General features: G+C 42.4%; 1 protein-coding gene across 1 annotated transcript in view; it reads right to left on the bottom strand.

Annotated features, from left to right (window-relative positions):
• galnt13 (polypeptide N-acetylgalactosaminyltransferase 13) overlaps nucleotides 1-23,613 on the bottom strand; it is a 33,704-nt gene that overhangs the window by 8,506 nt on the left and 1,585 nt on the right. The window contains exons 2-10 of the mRNA XM_079518257.1: nucleotides 20,077-20,245; nucleotides 17,408-17,574; nucleotides 16,659-16,866; nucleotides 13,851-14,021; nucleotides 12,349-12,466; nucleotides 10,630-10,810; nucleotides 5,924-6,063; nucleotides 4,528-4,626; nucleotides 2,900-3,034 (exon numbers count right to left, since the gene is read on the bottom strand). Of these exons, the coding sequence (XP_079374383.1) occupies nucleotides 2,900-3,034; nucleotides 4,528-4,626; nucleotides 5,924-6,063; nucleotides 10,630-10,810; nucleotides 12,349-12,466; nucleotides 13,851-14,021; nucleotides 16,659-16,866; nucleotides 17,408-17,574; nucleotides 20,077-20,245 (1,388 nt within the window). The remainder of the gene's footprint in view (nucleotides 1-2,899; nucleotides 3,035-4,527; nucleotides 4,627-5,923; nucleotides 6,064-10,629; nucleotides 10,811-12,348; nucleotides 12,467-13,850; nucleotides 14,022-16,658; nucleotides 16,867-17,407; nucleotides 17,575-20,076; nucleotides 20,246-23,613) is intronic.

Here is a 23,613-nt window from a genome sequence, read left to right as displayed (position 1 = left end):
GTTTTGTCTAATCTGTATGGTATGTAGGGTAAGTATTTTAATACAATATAACTTATACGTATGGGGTGGTTGTATTTAGTCTCCATGCTCTTCTATTTTGTCATTTACAGTAGATTTCATGTCTCACCTAGACACAGGATCTGATATGAATTTTGACCTTGTGTTCATGATTCAATTTATCGCCTGAAAAATGGCAGCACTTGAAACCAGGAGTAGGAAACCGGGTTCAAATCCGGGGTAGAAGAGGAAAGCTATAGTGCTGCTTTAATCCAATCCTTCTATATAGTGAGGAGGACATGTGAAAATCTGACATAACACTTAAGTGCTCCATGTGTTAAAAGCTCATTCACTCTCTTGGCACTGAAATATCGCTGACATATGTAGCTGTTGATTTGAATGAATTTCATGTGCCTTTTACTCTGTGATTGGTATTGTAATCGACAATACAGTTAAAGTTGAGTTGAGCCCTGCCAGGTAGTACACCCAAGCGAGGTACCAGCCAAGCGAGGTACCAGCCGAGCGAGTGCCTGCGCCCAGTACTGTGATGGCCGTGCTGTCGACTCAGCAGTACTGTCCGAGTTTCTGAAATCGGTGGAAATCAGTTCTTATCTATTTTGAAACTACACATAGTACTTGACAATTAAAGTAAATGAGACTACACCTAGGGTTAGTTATAGTTTCTACATGGACCGCGTTGAGTCCACAATGTCCGCATTTATGAGGGTCGCTAGCCCCTCCTATATTCAGCTATTAGTGTAGATTTTCGTCTTACACAAACATTAAATTCCCATTGACAATAAATGGAAAATGTACGTCATATGTGGACAAGCAATTCGGCATTTTTGTCCTACACAAACATTAAATTCCCATTGACAATGAATGGAGAATTTTATGTCATAGTGTCTGAGCAAATAGGCATAGTGTCTATTGATGATGTACGATGATAATAGCGCCCCTCACTTCACACGGGTGTGATTTTTATAAATTGAATTCTTGATTCACAAACGTCGACGTTCAACATAGGCTATCCGTTATTTGCCGAAACATAGAATGTTAGTTATCCTCTGGTGATTGGGTTGGTCGAGCAAATGTTTATTTATGTGCAGCAGATTGCGACTCTGACTCTGGTTTCTATACATAACAGTCTGTACCTACAGTGTACATATGTATTATTGTACATATTTTATACAGTAGGCCTATATAGATACAGTAGCATCATTTGCTACAGACACCTGTGTGCTTGTCTCTGCCGTGGTGCTATATACTGTGAACCTGGATTTAAATTATCTGCTATAATGTCCATTTACACGTCACAAGTCTCTACAGACCACAATGGCAATGTAAATACTGTTGTAGGATATCTCTACAGATTCTGAAGGCTACTGAAAACAAAAGGACGACACTCAAAGGCAAACTCTTGGACAGCTTACCATAAAATCATATTCCCAGTTGCCAACATGCTATATAAGGGGAAACAATGGGCAACATATGGCATATTATAACTAGAGCTGGGTGCAATATGCAGCTCAAGTGCTATCTCTGAAGTAATTGGCAAATACTGGGGCACAGCACCATCTGTTGGCTAGAAGAAATGCATGTTCCACTTTGCTGTTATGGGACTGTGGAATATGTATTTCTGAGTCTGCAGTCTCTTTCGAGTACTATAAAAAAGTCCAGTCAGTAATATGTCAGTGAAATCACAATCTCTGAAGCCTACCTATAATTTCAGAGGGTTCATGTCTGATACATTGTCCTGCTACCTTGTCCTCCTACCTTTTAGCCAAAATATCGGACTGTAGGTAGCCTCGGGAACCCACGCTACGCAGCCTTCTCATCTAGAGTTTGGACTGCTACATGGCCCTCACACCTATGTCTCACCACCGATCCACTGTTGTGTCTGATGTGAGTGCAGGCTGAAAACCTCTATGTACAGGTATGTGCATTTGACACGATTTCTGTTGTGTCTGACACCAGTTCATGTTGAATGGTTTATGTTGTGTGTGACATCAGTGGATGTTGATCTCCATATCATTATCATTTGACTAACGGGCACCAATTGCTTTGGCGGGCACTATATGCATAATATAATGTGCTTTTGACGGGGGCCCCCTGGGGGCCTCAACAGGGTGGTTCACTCAACCATTAGGCAATTTAAATATAGGATTTGAAATTGTGTATTTCATAACAAAATTCTCCCGTTCCTAGAAACGTAGTGGAGTCAAAAGTACAATATTTGTCTTTGAAATGTAGTGTAGTGAAAGGCTATCTCTGGTCTATAGCTTAGAGCTATGGAACTGTTCTCTTCCTACGCTCGCATCAATGCAGACCAGCCTCTTGTCTGTAGCGAAATATAAAAAAAACGTTTTACCTACTCACCAATACAAAGGCCGTTTTTTTCTCCGGGAAGGAAAATCTTGTCTGAGATTTTCTCTTGGCAATATCGGTAGAGGGCGCAGTGGAGTAGCTAAAACTATTTTTTTTTTCAGTGGAAAAACAATCCCTTTCTGGCCAAAAAGTGCATTTTATACATGTGGTGGGGGGCTTAGAGTGCGTCCACTAAGGAAAGTAGGCTTTCTAATTACACAAACCGCCTTTGTATTGGTGAGTAGGTAAAATGTTTTTTATATTTCTGCTACAGACGAGAGGCTGGTCTGCATTTCATGCGAGGGCTAGAAGCAAAGAGTGGCAGAGCCTTAATACAACGGCAGCAAAGGGCATTAGGGCTATGGACCAGAGCTAGTGAAAGGCATACTGTAGTAACCAAAAAATACAAATACTTAAGTAAAGTACAGATTATAACAAATATAGACAAAAATCTATTCTTATTATTTTCTTAGTTATAGTACTCAAGTAAATGTACTTTGTTACTGTCCACCACTGCCTGTTATGTAGATCTTACCTCGGTATCATATTCAAACATCTGATTGCCCTTCATGTGATGACACTTGAGCATGACCACAGGGCCGTTGAGACGCGACACATCCAGACACAGGTCATCTGTTCTGATCTCCTTATCTGCCGTATACGAGAACACCTGGGGAACCAAGGTTAGCATTTTGAATCTTTCATTCTTTTTTATTTTTAGTTTGTTTTGACTTTATCCAGTGCAGCGATTGTTCATTGAGACACAGAAGTCAGTCAGAAAGTGTATTATATAAGACCCCCCCCCCACCCCTTCATTCTCTATCAGTAATTCATTCCGCTCCTTTAAATCAGCTGTCTCTCTCCACATCAACTCCCTTCACTCTCATTCACTGCCAGCTAACTCACTCACTCGCCGACATTCAATCAGATGGTCCTTTTAAGCAGTCACTACTCTGTGTTCAGTCTACATGCCAAGCTGACTCTGTGGTTGTTCAAATTCCCTCCACCTCCCCGGCCTCCTCCCTGTGGCATTTAGTTTTGTAATGGGTGATTCTGTGATTATAATGTGTTTTATGGATTGTATTATGATCATGTGATATGTACAATATCTATGTGGTATATGGAAGGCATTGGAAGTTATGTTGTTGATGTAATCTTATGCTCTGCTCTGCGGTTTGTTATTGTTGTGTTGAGCTGTGACTCGGTGCACAGATAATCTGAGATATCAAATGTGATATGATATCAGAGATGTGTCTCGTGCACAGATAATATGGGATATCACGAGCAGATATCATGAGCAGAGCCACACCGTCATACTAAATGCAATAGCTTTGCAATAAATGGTTAATGGTCAATCTTAGCTGAAGAGTCTTCATGAATTGTTTTCAATTTTGGTTTAGTTTTGATTCATTTTTAAAGGTTTGCGAGATTAGTTTAGTTTTAATTTTTGAAAAGGCATTCTGCATATCCAGTGAAGAGCGGATACGGAAATGGTCTCTGTGTGTGTGTGTGTGTGTGTGTGTGTGTGTGTGTGTGTGTGTGTGTGTGTGTGTGTGTGTGTGTGTGTGTGTTTGTGTGTGTGTGTGTGTGTGCATACTGTATGTGTGTGCAACATTAATGGATACAGTAGGCGGGCTCTTGATTGAATATGACCACTGAAAACAAAAACTAGGCTTTTCACAGGTAGTACAGAAAGGAGAACGCTTACTAGCTTCCTTTTTAGGGACACCATAAGACAATTGTAAAGGGTTGGTTTGCATAATATGCATTAAGTTTAGTTTTAGTTTAGTTTTCATGTATTGCTGCTATTGTGGAAAAATGTCACAATGCAGGTATTGCGAGCTCCTCACCTGGTTTCCCCCCATGCCATGGGCCATTCATTCAGCGCCTCACCTGGTTTCCCCCCATGCCATGGGCCATTCATTCAGCTCCTCACCTGGTTTCCCCCCCATGCCATGGGCCATTCATTCAGCTCCTCACCTGGTTTCCCCCCATGCCATGGGCCATTCATTCAGCTCCTCACCTGGTTTCCCCCCATGCCATGGGCCATTCATTCAGCTCCTCACCTGGTTTCCCCCCATGCCATGGGCCATTCATTGAGCCATGCCATTCATTCAGCTCCTCACCTGGTTTCCCCCCATGCCATGACATTCAGCTCCTCACCTGGTTTCCCCCCATGCCATGGCAGTTGAAGAAGCCCACTTTCTCATTCTCTTTTCTTCCCATGTTGTCCACACACTGATTGGTCTCTACATTCCTGATCTACGGGTAGTAAACAAGCACTGTTATTCACAGTATATGTTCCTCATAAAAATGAACTTTTCGAATATACATGATGACAGCAAACAATCCAGGAAACAATAATCTAAAGCGCGCGTTTCTTGCTGTTCCTTTTGTTTGTTTCCACAATCATTTTGGCACAGATGTCAAGTCTAATTACATATTCACACATATTTACCATTCAGTGAAAGGTGTAATCTAAACTCATTAATTATATTGCTGCAGGAAGTGGCACTAATATTACTCATAATCATGGCACATTTACAGATGAAAAGGATAAATGATAAATGACACAGTTCTCCACCACCGCCGCCATAAAAATGTGCTTTACGACTTTATAATTCACTGTGCCATCTAATAAACTAGCACATTGCGCTAGCTCTAATATCGAGCCGCCTTTATACAGTGTGTTGCATAAGAGGCTTATTATTCCTATGATGCAAGGACGGTGGCATTCATAATTGGGTAATATAAAACCTAACTGCTCCTGCTTAAAAGAGGTCCATATGTTATGGAGGGAGGGAATCCGTACGAGGACGACGGGAGCTGAGCGGAATGCCGCAGTGGCTCAGAGAAACGGAGTGAGACAGCTTCGTACTGCAGCAGCTGAGGAATCCTGGAGTCTCAGCACTATTAAAGTTTGAGGATTTCACCCTCATCTGACCATCAACTCCTTTACTGCCACTCACATTACTTTTAGATGGCCTCCATTTATCATAGGTGTGCACGCACGCACGCATGCACACACACACACACACACAGTAGACACATTTTTCTATTAGTAAGCTGTGTGTCAGCAATTGCTTCCCCCCCCCACACTCTGCTCGCAGATGTAATATCACCTGCACTCCGTATGTACTGTAATAAAATAAATTGTTTTTAAAGATGGGGTTTGAAGCAAATCTAGGGTACTGCAACTGCAATATAGAGCAGATCTACAAGCTTACAACACATTCACGATGCAACACGTTGTGAGCTTGTAGATACTAGTCTATTTTTGTTATTTTTGTGTGACACCGTAGAACAACGTATACGAGTATAAGACTGATTGATTTAGTGGTTTATTTTAGATTTGTCTCATGTTGATACACACACACACACACACACACACACACACACACACACACACACACACACACACACACACACACACACACACACACACGCTAACACTGTGATACTGCCTCCGGAAAACACAGCTCTAGACTAGGAAAGCCAGGCTCTGCCTGTGAAGTGGCTGCTGTGTTGTTGGGGATCAGAGTACAAGAAGAGTTCATACCTCGCCAAGAGAGTAGTATCTCCTTGGGATCTGCGAGTCTGGGTAGATGTTCTCCAGATACCAGGAGAATGGCCTGCATCTCAAGGCTTCGCGCAGGGCTTTGCGAGAAGACACATCTCCATAGTCCACCCGCACCACTCCTACAACACAACACACAGCCAAATCTTAAGTCCGAAAGTGTGCAAATCGTTGATGTCGGGTGGAAACCTTGAATGACCGAAACCGCTCCTACACGCAGCTATTTATGTATGTATGTATGTGTGTGTGTGTGTGTGTGTGTGTGTGTGTGTGTGTGTATGCTGTGTGTGTATGTATGTATGTATGTATGTATGTATGTATGTATGTATGTATGTATGTATGTATGTATGTATGTATGTATGTATGTATGTATGTATGTATGTATGTATTTGGTTAAAATGGGTAAGGTTTAAAAAAAAGGCAAAAGCATGCTCTGTTGCACTGGCCTAAAAGTGGGTCCTCTAAAACTGCTTCAACTTCTGAGAATGTGTTTGGTTATGTATGTATATGTATGTATGTATGTATGTATGTATGTATGTATGTATGTATGTATGTATGTATGTATGTATGTATGTATGTATGTATGTATGTATGTATGTATGTATGTCTGAGCACAGAAGTACCTTTTGTTCACCACCAAGTGTCACTGTTAAGCCTAACACACGTACAGTACAAATATTATCAGATCTACAAGTTTACAATGTGTTGCCATGCAAGTACAGTACTACGAAGAACAGTACAGTACAGTATAGTAAAGTTCTCAACGGGCCCAAAAATTAAGGCCCGGCCCTAACTGGGTCAGCCCGAAGCTCGGCCCGACCCTAAAAATTACCATAATGTTAGGCCCGAATCCCGATAAAGCCCGACAAAAAAAGAACGCCACTTTAATGCATGGCCAGCGCAGCGGCGCGCGCCGTGGTTCAGTGTGTGTCTGTGTGAGAGTTCAATGGACTTATCGCCGAAATAAAGGATTTATGTAGCTCACGTTAGACTGTTAATGTACCATTTCCATATCATTCTAATGGATTCCATTTCCAGTGGTCGTGAGTAGCTCCCCTTAGTGTCCTCTGAAGTGAAGCAGCTATGTCCAAGACCCAAGTATCGTCCCCGTTCGGTGTCCAAAAGAACAAACATAGCCTACAAAGTTTACAAACCATCCACGCACCCGCTCATGGCGTGTCTCGACAGCTTAGAGATCTGTTATTTTAAAGGACCACTTCACCACTTTTCAACATCTCTTCATATAATTGGTCCTCACTAATGTTCATGATAAAACACCACCATTTTTTCCTACTCAGTCTGTGTCTCATAGGAGGGCTTTGGGCAGTTCGGACACCCGTCCACCAGTGACATCATCATTAGGCAGATTTGTTTTTAAACAAGATTTGTTTTAAAATATATTTAGATTTTTATTATTGTGAGAACGATGGCTTCAACTTTTGCATTGCAACTTTTCAGGAAAAGAAAGCCTGCCGTTTCTATTAGCTTGGATTCACCATCGATGATGTCACTGGTGGACGGGTTTCTGAACTGCCCACAGCCTTCCTATGAGACACAGACTGAGTAGAAAAAAATGATGGTATTTTATCATGAACATTAGTTAGGACCAATTATAGGAAGAGAAGTTGAAAAGTGGTGAAGTGGTCCTTTAAATCGGGCACATATAACGAGGAGCGCCGCCGCACCGAGTGACGGACGGCGGTTATAATACTAATCATTTTGTTAATCAAATAGCCTGTAGCCTGCAGTGGACTGTAACATTACGTGGTCATCATACACTACAGAATTATATGGATCGGTTGGTGACTATATGACGTTGATTAGGCCTAATGATTAGGTTATTCATCGCAGCCAGCTGGGTTTAATGAGATGGCTCAGTGCAACTGTTTTCGTCATGTTGCAGTCAGTCACACGATAGCTGATGCTATCGTGTGATAATCCGATTGATTTATAAAACATTTAGCATATGAACTGAAGCTCATTTGGTGCGCTGCAAACCAGAGGCCAGTCAGCGGTATAAACAACCACCCCACCGTTCACTTCTCTCTGCTCATGCCTTTAAACTTTAAATGATAGCGTGCAACTGCCAGGAGACAGGATTTGCCATATTTATTTAGTGTTTAGACAAAGGACATTGTTTAGAATTAAGATTGTCTAGTCCGGTCCTAATTTTTTGCACTGCCAAAGCTGACCACAAGAGGGACCTTCTGCATCATCAGATCTCGTGAAGCGCCCTACTGTTCTTTCCCTGAAAACTATTTGGGTGTTTACAAATGACATGTTTGTGAGTTAGGTGATAAACATAGCATACATTAGATACATACTGTAGATGAGGTATTGCTAAAGGAGAGGGTCAGTATTTCAAATGAATAAAAGGCTATCATATAATTGACACTGGGTGGAAAAATGGGTTGCAAATTTCGTGGGATAAAAAATATTAAAAATAAATAAATAAGGCTATCATAGTTGTGTATCATAATGTAATTTACTTTAGGCAAAAATCCATGACGTATCAACACAAGGTGTAATTCATCGAAAAGGGATTTGTCAGCAACTGGGTAGAGACACTCTCTAACACACCAGGCAGATGGCTTCTCCACAGTGTCTCTGGAGGAATCATAGAATGCATGTAGTTAGATCCAGGGGGTAATTTATCACAAAAGAGCACATTGTGATGATTGACGATGAAAGAGCAGTTTCAGCCGAACTATGAACGAGACTTACAGCAGCACAGTCATCAACCACAGACCCGAGACAATGCAAAGAACGCCTGCTGTTATCTCAACAACTTCCAGTGCTTTCATCCGGGGAATTATTAGGCATTGAACGTTATCAGATTAGGCGTAAGCAGAAAATCTCTCCCTCTCTCTCGCTTCCTCAACCCCACTTTGCGTTCTCTCAGTAGGGTCTGAGGCTCATATGTTGCAGATGACGAATGGCCTGTTTGATCGTGAAATCACCAGTGCAGAATAGGGACTGGGAGGGAGATACACTTTTTAAATGGCGTCACTGGATGCCAATACTACTGTGCTCTGCCTGATAGCCACGCTGTACAGTATTCCTCTGTGCCAATATGGGGACCAGGCTGAGCATCAGCACGGCCCATATCATTCCTCCTAATATCCTGGAGGATCGGGGTTGTCGATGTCGGGCCATGGTCCACAGAAAGCCTCATCTATCACTGCCTCGGGAGTCGGCACCGCCCACAGAGAATCCCACCTGGCTGCCACTCCGAGGAAGACTTTAGTGGTCAAAGGAAGAGGTCATTGTCATACCGTAAGATCATGAACGATCCCTTATATCGTAGGTGGCCAGGGCACCTTCCACATGTAGCCAGAGGCAGTGAGTGGTGGCCAGGCACCTTCCACATGTAGCCAGAGGCAGTGTAAAATCATGAGTGTTCATTTAAAGCTTTATTCATTCAATTGTTTTAATGAATACAATTATATTTTAATCAATCTGTATGGTATCCAATGAGTATGTTAATTGATAATACAACATATACTGTAACTAGCACTATCCCTCCTCTTTCATTGAGAGTAGAAAATGGTGTCGGGTAGGACAATACTGCCTGAGTGAGCTCATGAGCCCAATGGCCAAGCGGGGATTACGTATTGGAAGAGCTGTATGAATTTGAACTCCCACATGGGAGCCAGGTTCGAATTACGGGTAGGACATGAAATGTACAGATTGTAGCTTTGAGAGCGAACACATTTGTATGGGTTAATTAATTTGGTTAGATTTATATCAGGCGTTTATAAGGAAGCTCTGCTGGATTTGAAGCTGATAATGGCCTAGATTAGAAGATGTTGCTATTTCCCGCCTGCTGGCTGCAGGGGAATTACTACGCCATTGATTACATCATATACTTGATTTTATTACCTTCTTAGGCTTAGAACATTGTCATAAATTCTTCATGCGTTCATCGCTACTTTAAAGTCTTCTTTCAATTAGGCCTATTATTATTATTATTATTATTATTATTTTGTAAATTATTGTCCCATTCATTTTTAAATTGATGAAGTAGTGTGCTTCTAGAAGCAGGGCTTCTACAGGTTCTACCTTCCAAAAACGTAGTAAAAAAAAACGTTTTACTGTATACTATGTCTGAGGCCTGCCACTGTAAAAATGGCAATGGCATTGAGCCAGCTGGTTGGAGGGCCACTCACCTCTGACACTGTGTTATGATTTAGTTTCTGACCGAGCTCTGTTTTCTCAGTGAAAATGTGATACGAAACCAACCCATTTTTTATGGAGCTCAACTTTAGAAACATACTCTTGTACTGTGTTTTCCATAAATAAAAGATCAAGTAGGGGAATGAAAGTGTAGCTGTACAGCGAGAGATAGAGGCTGGGGTGTTGAAACCACCACTGAATACTAATGTGAGACGGAGAGGACGAAAAAAGAAAGTTGGATTCATTAATGACCGAGAGGCATACAGTGCAAAGGACTCAAAAGAGTAATGAATTAAATGAAGCAAGGATTTTGCTTATCATACCATGTTAGCTAATGCTGCATAATAACTAGCACAGGACAGGAGGCTAGTATTGTAGTGGGAAAAGATGGGTTCATATCAACAGTGATGCATACTGAATGGCTTCCTGCGTGTGACAGCACCATTGTCCCAACAAATTTGCCCTAAGATATTATGTACATTTAGCAAGTGTATTTTGATCGAACGGTGTACCTGGTGATATGATATAGAAGAAATCTTTGAAGTCGTCCATCCAGACCTCTGCCAGACGCCTATTGTTCTTGTTGATGACTTGGCCCGTTCCTCCGGGGAAACTATATGGGGTGGCCTTCCGGAACACATGTCCCACATGGGAGCATGTGACAATCTCCAATGAGCCGCCGCACTGCCAGATCTACACACAAAGTAACCACTTAACCCATTTAGGCCTGACGTCGAAATAAAAAAAACGTTCGCTCTGAAAGAATATATACCTATTCAAAGATTTGTGCCGCATTTTTATGATTTTTCAAAAATAGCAGACCTACAAGTTCATAGCGCGCCACTCGGTGGTGCGCTATGAGCTTGTAGATCTGCTATTTTCCAATGGCTAAAGTATAACAGAATGCTTGAAACACCAAAAGGGGTTCCCGCCCAAAATGGGTTAAAGGTGAATACCACTCATTTTAAACATTGAACTAAGTCATTCATATAAATTTGAGTTGTTGTGTGGGATATAATTACCCCCCCCCCCCCATTCTGTTTAGCCTAGAACTGGTGTACTGTTTGGCCTGCAGCGTACACTGATGTGATGTCATTGATCACATGATCCCAAGTTCTAGACCTCCAGTTCTACGCTAGAACTGGAGGGGGGGACTTTCTTTGAGGTGAGATAGCCCATCCTATGTCCAGCTTGTGGTGTGTGTAACCCACATTTTTTTGTCTTAACACAAACAAACACAAACATGAAATGCCATTGACAATGAAAGGATCATTTTGAGTGTTTGTGTAAACACAAACATTGTGTAACACAAACATTGAAGACGAAGGTGAGGACGTAAATTCTGATTGGCCAGAATGAGATGATGTATGATGATGTACGATGATAAGAGCGCCCCTCACTTCACACGGGTGTGATGTTTGTTCCACAGCTTTTTTCCCCACAAAATGTCCGCAACAGATACATTAAATGCCATTGACCATGAAGGGAAAATTTACGTCATCTTGTCCCCACACGTTTCATATTTGCCATCGACAATGAAAGGAGAAATGAGGTCAAATGTCCGCCAAATATGACGTAAATTTGTGGCAACAGTCATTCTGATTGGCCAGTGTGAGATGATGCATGATGATGTACGATGATAAGAGCGCCCCTCACTTCACACGGGTGTGATTTAATTATTTCCACACAACTCTAAGGTATATTAATGACATAGTTCAATGTTGAAAATGAGTGCTATTCCCCTTGAATCTCACTACATACTACATAGAACGAATAGCAAAAATTAGCCCAGCTTGCACGAATTATTTTATTTTTTATATATTTTAAACTTTTCAGAAAACTCTTTCACCTCTTCATCTATACTGGCATGTCCAAAATAGATTTTGGGCGGGAACCCCTTTTGGTGTTAGAATTATGTTGTGCTTTAGCTATTAAAAAATAGCAGATCTACAAGCTCATAGCGCACCACCGAGTGGCGCGCTACGAGCTTGTAGGTCTGCTATTTTTGAAAAATCGAAGAACGACTGACATAGAAACATAGCTTTTTCAGAAAACTGTCAGGATTTAGAAGACATTTTTAGAATCTGATCTCAGGTCAAAATGGGTTAATGGGATTGAGGACAATATGGGGTAGTACCATTTGCATGGCTCAGAAACACATTTCGTATGAGGATGCTAGACAAGACACTGCCATAGCAAGGTGGAAATGTCTCTCCATGTCTGTCACTTACTCGGAAAGACATCTCCAAGTTCTCGCCACCCCAGATATCCATCCCGGGATCATAGGTTCCGATTTCTTCAAAATATGTCCTGTCTATTGAGAACAAACCGCCAGCCATTGTAGGGGTCCTGCAGAACAGACAAAGCACGTTAAAAGACTGGCTTCACAAATGCCTTTTGCGATACAGTATCATATTTCCTCATAATGATTATAGAAATCAGTTTACTGTACTCCCGAGGAGCACCCATTCAGGATGTAATAAACCTTAAAGTATGTTGGATGCTTTGAAACAATGCCATTATGTTTTTTAATTAATTATATTTTCAGCCTACACTTGTTTTATTGCTTTATTATTTGGGTCATGGAACCTATGACTCGCTGTCAGTCTGCAGAGTCTACTCTGTATGCGTCAAATACTAGGCCATTGGCAACCACACTTTATTTTTTCTGCGCATAGTGGTGTATTTTAAGGAGTGTATTGTTGGTTCCAATGGACTAGTGTTACAAGGAGTAAGGAGATACGTTGCTGTATCCTCAAATCCTACATCCTACAAATATAGTCAATATGAGAGGACCATGATAAGGTGGCATCTATCATCACCCCCAGATATTTGTAAGATATAAGATGATATAGACTCTGGGCTCCATTTTCGTCACCGCTAAAACCCTTATCCCTAAACTTCTTTGCCTTTTTTTTACTATTTTGCAAAACATTTTTTGAATAGTTAAAATGGCCAGTCTACAAGCTCACAACGTGTCAATGTAGATTGGCTAGTTGAACTATTCAAAAATGTTTTTCAAAATAGTAAAAAAAGGCAAAGAAGTTTAGGGATAAGGGGTTTAGCGGTGACGAAAATGGTGCCATCTATGTCACTGGCTTGCTGCTACTGTAGACTGGATGGGTATACTCTAAATATTATTTAGAGGAAACACATCAATTTCTATCTGCAGGTGAAAATGGAAGTTTCATGGTCATCAGAGGAATTTGAGCATGAATCTAATGCCTGATTTATTTTATTTTTGTGTAGTTTCTAAACAGTACAGTGGTACGATGTTACAGTGATTGTTAAAAGGATAACACAAAAAGACCTTGTTTCAATTGTGGTCCTGGGTATTCAATTCATCAAGATTTTTAGACAAAGTTGCTCGCCGGTGTCGTGCATCGGAAATAGCCAATCTACAAGCTTGGCACACGTCGAGCTGCGAGACATTGTAGAGCTTGTAGATCAGCTATTTTTAGTGCAAAACAAGATGCACAACCATGTATAGATCATGTGTAAACTAGCCATGTCTGTGTTGCAGCCTCCCACCATTATAATCAACCTATATCTCAGCTGAGATGATTAACTGAGAGCTGACATCGATTTGGACTTTAAATCGTTTTTCTGACGTCCGAGTGTATCTCACTTGATTGGTGTATTGGGTATTATGCCACAGTCAGGTCAGTCACAAAGACCTCTGGAAAACGCTTTGGAAATGGCTTCATAGGATGGCACATTTCCTTAAGTGTACCTGACAGGAAGTGTTCTGTCCCCCTTGCGTCGATCCATCTCCCTCTGGGGAACGGGGTACCAGCGGAAATTCAGCTTCCAGTTGAATCCGCCATAGGTCATGTCAGAGCCTGCCATGTATTCAAACGTCTCGTCGCTTATGACATCAATAATAGGGCACACCACTGCTGTCCTGCGGACATTCATGAGAGTTAAAAAAAGAAATGTTTTTGACAGCTTATGAAAAAGGATTTACGTTACTGTAAATGTCAAGCGTATTATACAACTAAACTTGCCATTATCATTGAAAGGGGAAAAAAATCATACACATTTGTAAAGTTATTAATGTCTCCTTTCACATCTATTTTCCCCAGACTGTAGCCAGCAGCCTCTATTCATTCTCAGACTGTGAATAAACCTTTTGTATAACTAATGGTTTTGTAAGTGTTCTTTCCTTAGGTGAGAGGAGAAATTAACTGCCAACTGCTGACCACACATATTGCTTTATGCTGTAGCTGCATAATTCACTGCTTTAATACCAACTCAATACACAGAGAAAGGCATCTGCTTGTCATTTCTCCAGACATGACTGCTAAGGAGAAAATCCACTTAGTGGAATCTCGCTGTTGCATTATTGATTTAGAGCAAGTTGAGTTAAATCTTAAATAAAGTAGCCATCTTAGAAAAAGCTGGGGCATGGTGGCACAGTCGGTAGTGCTGTCGCCTCACAGCTAGAAGGTCCTGTGTTCGCTTCCTGCTGGGGACGCTGTGGGCGCTGGGGGCGTGTTCTCTACCCGAGGCGGGGGTGGCGAAATGGCCCTTCTGTGTGGAGTTTGCATGTTCTCCCCGTGTCCCCTGGGGTAGGTACCCTCACAAAAAACATGCAGTAATCCTGGTATCTAAACTACCTCCCCTGGCCAGCCGGGGTACCTGATGGAGGGGAAAGGAACCTGTTCCTTCCACGCGCTACGTCTGTTTTGGCCATAGTAGATGATTTATTATGATTATTGGTACCGATCATTGTCATGTCTTTGTATACAAAACCTAAAAGGCAAAGAAATGTATATGTCTGAATGTTCAATACCAAAATCACTATTAAAATCAATATTGATATATTTGTATAACATTTAATCGGCAACTAAACTGTCATGCCTTTGACAACCCTAATGTTCTTGCCTTCTCCTTAAGTCTTAGAGCTAAAATTGTCAGTCAGATGCACTCAGAAACACACATATTATTACATTTGGGAGAATTCCACGCCCACATATTTGTGCCCATGGAGCGCACAACTTTGTGCGCCAGCTCAGGTGAGCAAGTCATACACCGTGACGTATGTGGAGTATGCGGAAGTGCCGTTCACACCTGTGCTTTGTCGCCGTGATACGTCACTGTCTTGGCCTCTGCGTCTTCAACCCAGCATTGTGGGGTCTGTGACTACTGGACAATCACAGCGTGGCTTTCCTACACCCAGCTTTTGCAGTTCTCTAGCTCGGTGTTGAAAGTGTGAAAGTGTGAGAGAGCCCTTTTCTGTATCGCATCGAAAAAGGGAAAGGTAACCAGCACGGACAAAAGACGGTCAGTAGCCACCGCGGGGCTTTCCCCCAACTGCGGTGAAACAACAACACCACAGACCCGCTTGGATTGTCTCTCTTATTCACGTAGAAAAAACAACAACACGGAACAACACAGAAACAACACGGTCAGTGACCAAACGCACATCGCTGTCTGTCTTCGTTCAAAATGTACGGTTTGTGTGTGCCTCTCACTCAGACACACGAAATTCACGGAGAAACAACAACAACACTGACCGTGTGACGGTAGATGCGAGTGCGCCGCAGGCGCGCGAGATTCAAGTACTATACGTTTCCTGCACACAGAATCTAATCAGTATGTGCACCTCTATGCTCTTGAACATACTTACACACATCGATACATGTGCAGGAGCATAAAGGTTTAATGGTTCTATAATATAATAGTCTGTGTAATATGATACTAATTTCTGCCAGGCACCTGCGGCAAATGAATGTCTGACCCCAGATAAGAGATGAGGCATTGCAAAATTATCATCATTCTTTCCATTATAGCATCACACTTCCACACAGGAACCTTACCTTCCCCCTGTTCTTGCAAAGCACAGATATGAAACAAGACTAAAGGGATATCCCACATGCTCAACAGAAATAATACAATACACAATATAAGACCCGTCAATCATGACTAGAGTCATGACTAGAGTCAAAACAAGCCATCAGATTTCGCCTTGTACTGGGAAAGCATTTGCTTTGAAAAAGCATATGCCACAGCTATCACACATCCACTTATTTTTTACTCTGGATTGGAGCTGGCATCTGCAATTTGCGTCACTTCTAGCACAGCTCACCCAAACAAAAAGCTAATTTGGGTTAGATGTTCCTCTGAGGCAGCAACAGAAGCTAACAGAATGAATAATCACTCTTATCAGCAGTACTGCACAGCAAACAGAAAACGTGAGTGTTAATTCAACTCAGAAGGCGCAAAGATGCACTCGAGATTGTGTGTGTACTGTCCTCAGCCATGTCAAAATAAAACATCTCATTGTTTGTGTAACTAGTCACAAGTGCTTCTGGCCTCTCTACACCGCCTGGAACTTTGCATTGTATTTTTAGTGTGTTTAATGCGGTGTTGTGTGAAGATAAGAGAGCACAGGAGACTGGGATCTGGATACATTTGCATCAATAACAATAACCTAATTTGTTTCTCTGTCTCAATAATTCTAAAATGAATGGCGTGAACTCTGTACCCTATGCACGTGCCTTTAATTCTAGGCAGGCATGTAATATGCAGTTCCCACCTGTCCTCTTTGATCCGGACCAGAAGAGGTTCAAGCCAGCCAACGGTGCTCTCACAGTGGGCGTCCAGGAAGGTGATGACCTGTCCTTTGGTGGCAGCTGCCCCCCTCAGTCGGGCTCTGATTAGACCCGAGCGCTGTTCCATTCTCAGAACTCTCACTGGCACCTCAAGTGTCCGCACGTAGTCGTCTAGCTTCTTCTTCAGAAAGTCTGCAGGGACGACATGTTTGTTGCATCACTGCATGCTTGGCTCCAAAGACAAATTTGTTCAGACAAAGTTGTTCCTTTTGCTTGTCATTCGCGATGTCAAACCTGCATGCTTGTGTGGGTTTCTCTTTGTGCTGCTGTGCATTCATACAATATGAATGCATACAAAGTTCACAACATTGTAGCTACTAGCTACCCATTCAGCTATTGCCACCCTTTAGCAGAAGTAAGCTCTCTGAACAGTAGTTGCAGTGTGCTTTGTTTACACCTCAGAAACACATTAACCACATTAAACCCTATACTTACTGTAGCTGACCAGATTCCGAGTTTTATACTAGGCCCCCCTCCTTTCATTAGTGCCAATGAATAACAACACTCATATAAATAATTTAGTAAAACAAATTATACAAGCAAATGACAATTGAATTCATAGCAAAAAAAAACAACCTCTGCAAATAAGGGGTAATAATGCAAATAAGCTCTTGTAAGCTTTATAGTGTTTATACTATTGACCCTTTATTTATAGTGCATACTACCAAGTTACCTCTCTCGCTGGCATCATCCACCAGCAGAATTTCCACTAGCAGGTGTCTGGGGGAACGGTTGATGACACTGTGGACTGTGCGGAGCAGGGTGCTCCATGCCTCGTTGTGGAACACAATCACAATGCTGGTGTTTGGGAGGTCGTCCGGGTGCACCTTGGCCTTACATCTAATCAACAATGGAAAAAGGACTGGGTTGAATGCAGCACAGCGCAATGCAGTGAAGTACAGGCGATCTGCATTACGGTAATGGAATCATGTTGGGGAGTAGAATCCATGGGGACATCTCTGTTGAACATGATCTACTGTACAATAGATTGGCTATTCTTGCAGCGCAACACCGGCACGTATGAATTAAGCATATTATAATGGAAATGTCCATGTCCTATATTATTACACATTACTTCACCGGTTGGGTAAGGGAGTGATCCTACACAGTAGACACAGAAACAAACAGATGGATGTCCAGTCTGTATTTATTTGTCAATCAACATACCGGTCTATTCCAATGTAATTTCTGTAGCTGTGATGTACCGTCTCTATCTGCCTGTCGGTCTGCCTGGTTAAAACAGCTTGGCACCTGTGTCCTTCCTATTACTGCACCTGTGACCATCTAAATACATACCCAGTGCTGTCAATCTAAAGCCTGCCACGATCGGGGTCGAGGCAGATGTTTAAACCCTCCTTGCAGGTCTCAGTAGCTTTTTGGTTCTTCCTCATAGCACAACTCCCCTTCTAGTTGGAAATGTGGTGTAAAATATTGTAGCCTATGTGAAAAGGTTGATAGTCATGTCAGCATGTCCTTTGCTGAACTGGGTGGGTGTCTAACAAAAGCAATGACTGAGGTCAGGAGACTGTGACCGTGCTATAGTGGAGCAATGTTAAATACAGAGTGAAGCTGCGTGGTGTCAGAGTGGGAGGTGGCAGAGGGTGGCAAAATTTGGCCAAGCAGGCACCATACTATGAGTTCCATTCACAGGACAGAATGACACAAACTAGCCCAAGAGGATGGCCTAGTTGACAATGTCTTATTCCCCATCCAGAGGCAGTGGTTGCTGGCTATTGCTGGCTACTGTCCACTGGACAGTCCATGCGACTGGTGACATTTTGCAAAGCCAGGCTGTGTATTAGCAATATCACTCTTGGAATGTTTCCACCGAGCCAGAAGGAAATACGGGGTACCTTATGCAAATGAATTCTCTCTCAAATGTAGTGTAACATTTTGACTGTATGGGCAAATATGATCAACATTTTTACTTTTGAAAAATGAAATAGCATCATACAGCGAAATTGTTTCGGGAAAGGGCAGCTGTGAGGGTGGTGTGCAATAAAGCTATTCCATAATTTCTCTCAACGCTGGCTGGCAGACACCTCAGACTGTGCTTAATGAAAGCGCTGTTGAGAATTCATGTTAGATTGGAATACATAAACATGAATCACTTTGGTCATTTCTCCAGGAGAGGAGAATGCCTGTGCATATCAGCTGCTGGAGATGAATGTGCTCATGTTTCACGCAAATTGCTCTTTGGGCTTTCATTATGTGGCTCAAGTGGATCGTAGACGCCTGTAAACAAAGCTTCACTCCCATCAACCTGTCAGCCATTCAGTCAAAATCAGTACCCGTAATTAATAATTATTCAGTGTTGTTGTTTGGTCCATTGTCAACATCAGACAAAACCAGTTCAGAAAACATCCGAATCTGACTCCAAGGCTTCACGTATAGAGATCTGTGCGTAGATCTTGCTGCTAACAAATTGATAATGACGACAGTAAGAATGGTTCATTTGTAGTAACACCACCTTCTGTACTGTTTGCATCCCCGCTGAGATTGTAAGGAATCCCTGCTGTCGAATAAACTAGATGGAATTCTGGAGCATTTTATAACGCTGACATCCCATTACTCTGACTACGTATGCGGTTAGGGTTCGGCTAGGGTTAGGGATAGCAGAATAACGCGCCGTCAGAATAATGAGCCGTCGGACAAGTGACCCAGCACCAACCCAGAGCCCAATGTCTCTCAACACATAAAAGCGCTAAAGCGGCAAGAGTCTAGAAACATATAAGTAGTGAGAAAGCATAAAAGCACAAAGCATTGTGTGAAATGTCAGCTCATTTATAAAGGCACCACAGCGTCCACTGAGCTATCAAAGCATAGGATATGGAAGAAGAGGCTGTGAAACCAACAGTGGGGATTTGTGTGCGTGTGCGTGTGCACATGCGTGCGTGGAAATGCTCCTAAGTTTATGCGTTTATGCTCGTTATGCACGAAGCGTTGTGAGCTTGTAGATTGGCTACTTTCTGTGAGTAACACCTGCATGCATATTCAGGTATATTCAGTGATTTCACTTCATTCAAATATCACTTATTTTTTCTTTTTTTTTTTTGATAATCCTCCCTACTATAGAGTGTGTTGACCATATAAGGAGTTCCTCCCTGTCCCCAGTGAGCCCCTGGGGTCAAAAACCCTAGTTTCAGTTGTGGTGGCGGGTGGCAAAGCCTTCCTCCAATCATGATCGAGTGGGGGCGGGCCTTGGTGCACATGCTGTTGGCCTGTTGCACTTCCCCCCACTGTAGAGCGTGTGCATGTGCACATTTTGTTACCGGGGCGGACTGGGTGGTTTTCCAAATCACCCAAATCACTGAATGCTCCTGTAACTCTGGTTTAACTCACCCATCCAGCCTGACGTCTGGCAGACTCCTGTTGAGTGCGATCATGTCACTGGCCATCAGGTTGAACTGATTAATCTTAAAGAGCTCTTTCATTTTCTCCTGGTCATCCTTGGGTATGTTCACTGATTTGCCCATCTCTCCTGGGCCCTCATGGCTCCGCGATATCACAGCTGTAACACAAGGGGGGGAAGGACGAGAATATTACATACAGCACATGAAAGCCAACTCACCCTCCTTCTTCTTGGTGCCGGAGGTCAGAATTGCAGATCACACGACTGTAGGTGTTCTACTGTTGTTAGAAAGAGTGCTATATAATGTATAAAGATTCCAGTGGAAATGGGATGAACTCCAAATGAACTCATCCTTGTTGTAGGTGGAGAGTGTGGCTTTAACACAGTCGTAAGATGCGAGATAAGATCTAATAAAAAAATGTGTTACATGATTATTCTATTAATTGAAAAAGTAGAATCGATAGAATGATCCCTAACAAAATAAGATCTGATTTCATCACTCCAGGGTTGCACGGTCGTAAATAACCTCCCACGTACATAAGACAGTACCCTCTCTCTCTCTCTCTTCAATAATCTCTTAGAGTAGAGGCAGTTATTTCCATGAAAGGGGGCACACAATTCACACTGGCTGCATGGCCTCAGGTTAAGAGGATTCCCTCTAACCCCTTCCTGGAGATGGGCTGGTGTATGTCGAATTGTTGGCCTCGACTGATCCGGCTCTTTTCTCTATGGTGCCGCTGACACTCTCCATTAGGACATAGGCTTTAACCTGATGTGCTTGGCTACGGAGCTGAGTGGAATTATTGACCAAACTGTCCATCAAACACATGCTCTTACCGGACTCGCCAATCCATCATCCTATAGGGACGGATCATCAGAGATCAGCCGTTTTACAGGGAAATGCTTACATTTGATGTAATTATTGCCTTTAGAAGGTTTTATGACAAGAGAAGGGAAGAGCTACAGTGTAAAGCTAAAATATAGTAAACCATCAAGGATTGCAAGGCATTGTGAGCTTGTAAATTTCTATGGAACCGAGTCAAATTACATTTAAGCCTCAAGTGCTTGTCAGGGTAGGGGTCCTCAGTTCAAATATGGTTATTTTTGGGGGTCCCCAGTTCCAATATGACGTCCAATATGACGTACATACGTACGTACATACATACATATATACATACATACATACACATGCGCGCAGCCACGCACACATGTGTATGTGTGCGTGCATGCGTGCGTGTATAAAGAGGGAGGTATAATGTTTATACAGTAGCCTATATAATATATATGTATTTCAGATGTGAAGAGAACCAACTTAATATTCATTTTCTGGCACCTTCACTGTGACCGCATGGTGTTTTTTAACTGCCACTATCAAATTAAGCCTATTTGGAATAAGATGAATGGTCAAGGGCCAGGCTGTAACCCCAGGAAAACTGATTTCCCTTAGCAACGCGTGTTGGCAACCCTTGGAAAAGGAATCCCAGCCCAACACACCCTTACTGACCTCGTGACAAAGAGCATTCATTATAAATGATGGCCACAAACCACAAATTATAACTAAGGGAAGAAAACAGTGGCTTTGTCCTAAGGGCTACCAACATAATTCATTGGCCCTGGCTGCTGCTTGATCTTGGGCCATTACAGCAAAAAGCTTCCCCCTGACTGCACTCTGTAGAGATATGATCACTTCCAGGTGTAGTTTTAAACAAACATGGACATCATCACCCGTTTCTTTGTGTTTTCATGTGATGAGGCACATGCGGAGGCGTCTGGAACTGTGAGTTTATTATTATGAATTGAGATTTTTAGCAATGCATTTCTTTAAAACCACCTAAGCCCTACTTTGCACTTCATCATACGACACCAGTGTCACGTCACGTGGAAATAGCCATTCTGACACGTTGAGAGTAGAGATGTCCCGATACTGTATTGGTATCGGAAAAGTATCGGATCGGCCCTTATTTGGTCATATCGGGTCATATCGGTATCAGCGAATATGCCAATCTAACCTCCAATCTGACACAGGGGTAAGGGGTTGACACTATGGCAGGTAAATAAAATGTTGGAGCATGTGGAGTTTGCTTTCGAGTTGCCCAAACTGCAAGTGCACAGAGTGAGGAGTCTGCTATAAAAACAACATGAGATATTCAGCTAGATAGCTATAAACACTATTCCCGGTCGGTAAGATATAAATAGTACTCTCTGGTATCGGTATTCGGTATCTGTATCAGCTAACACAGAAATTGTGGTATCGGGATCGGAAACAAAAAAAGTGTATCGGGACATCCTTAGTTGAGAGCTTTAGATCTTCTATTTTTGGAGGCCAGGTTTAAAATGGTTCAAATCAAAACTGGAACAACATCAAAAAATAAGTTCAAATAAATTCATTCCAAGTGTAAAACTTCTGTCTGTACAGTATGTGCAGGCAGCTCACGTTGTGTTATCCGATTCTCATAGGATGGCCTCTAGCATCTCCAGGCTATTTTCATGCTAGATTTAATTTACAGAGGAAAATCTTTGCTAGGAGTTTTAGGTTTCTTTATAGACTGGATCCGCAACCTGTTCTTTCATCCTCTCTTATAACCTCTTCCTCCTCCCAGTCCGACCCAGCTGGCATGACATACAAGTATCAAATAAACTCGTACTCATCCCCCGCCATATCAGAATCCAAGGCTTCAACGCCCTCCAGAATTGCATCATGTGCCGCTCCTCCCTTGGTGCTAAATGCAATGCTAGTGACAAACAAAAACAAAAAGCGGGGTACAAACATCTGCCGGCAAAGGATGATTTGCAGTAGATGGACCAGTTGTGAAGTATGTTGGGGTGTGTTTGCGTGCGTGCGTGCGTGCGTGCGTGAGTGCGTGCGTGCGTGCGTGCGTGCGTGCGTGCCTGCACTGTGGAACGAGGGCAAGCTTTGTGTGGTGCGCAACTCTCCTCAGTACTGTATCTAAATAATTCATGCGTTTGAGGTTTTTGGGGATGTTCTTTTTTGTATTCTGAGAATAACAAGAGCAGATTTTTCGACACACCCCATATATTACATTTACAAGAGTGGTATGATCTTTTCACCTCAGCTCCCCTTGCCATCTTAATAGTGACGTAACCCCTTTAGTATCACATTCAAATCAATAGCTAATGGTTAGAGTACATTGCAACTATCTTTTCTACAACTGAAGGTACACAAATTCTGTATCTGTACTTTTATGAGGAAAAGATGAATTCCAGGAGTCATTGCACATGATGGATTTTTTGTAAAAAAAAACAAGAAAATGACTCAGTCAAAACTGCCAGGTACAACAAGCTCATTAGCTGCTGTTGCCACTCGCTCCGCGTTGCGGTGTTGAGAGTATGAGTTTTTATGCCGTTCAGACTCCCATTGGCTTAGGCGGCAGCCAATCATGACTAGGCTGCTAGTCTTTACGGTCGTCAGTAGTGGTGCGTGCAAATGTAGGCCAGCCTGCTTCGCACCTGCCAAAAAGATCTTCGACAGTATTTCAGGGGTCACAATGGTTGCCAATCACTGAAGA

This window comes from Electrona antarctica, assembly GCF_951216825.1.
Source record: "Electrona antarctica genome assembly, chromosome: 13".
NCBI classification, from domain to species: Eukaryota; Metazoa; Chordata; class Actinopteri; order Myctophiformes; family Myctophidae; genus Electrona; species Electrona antarctica.
This window is presented reverse-complemented; position numbering and strand designations above follow the sequence as displayed.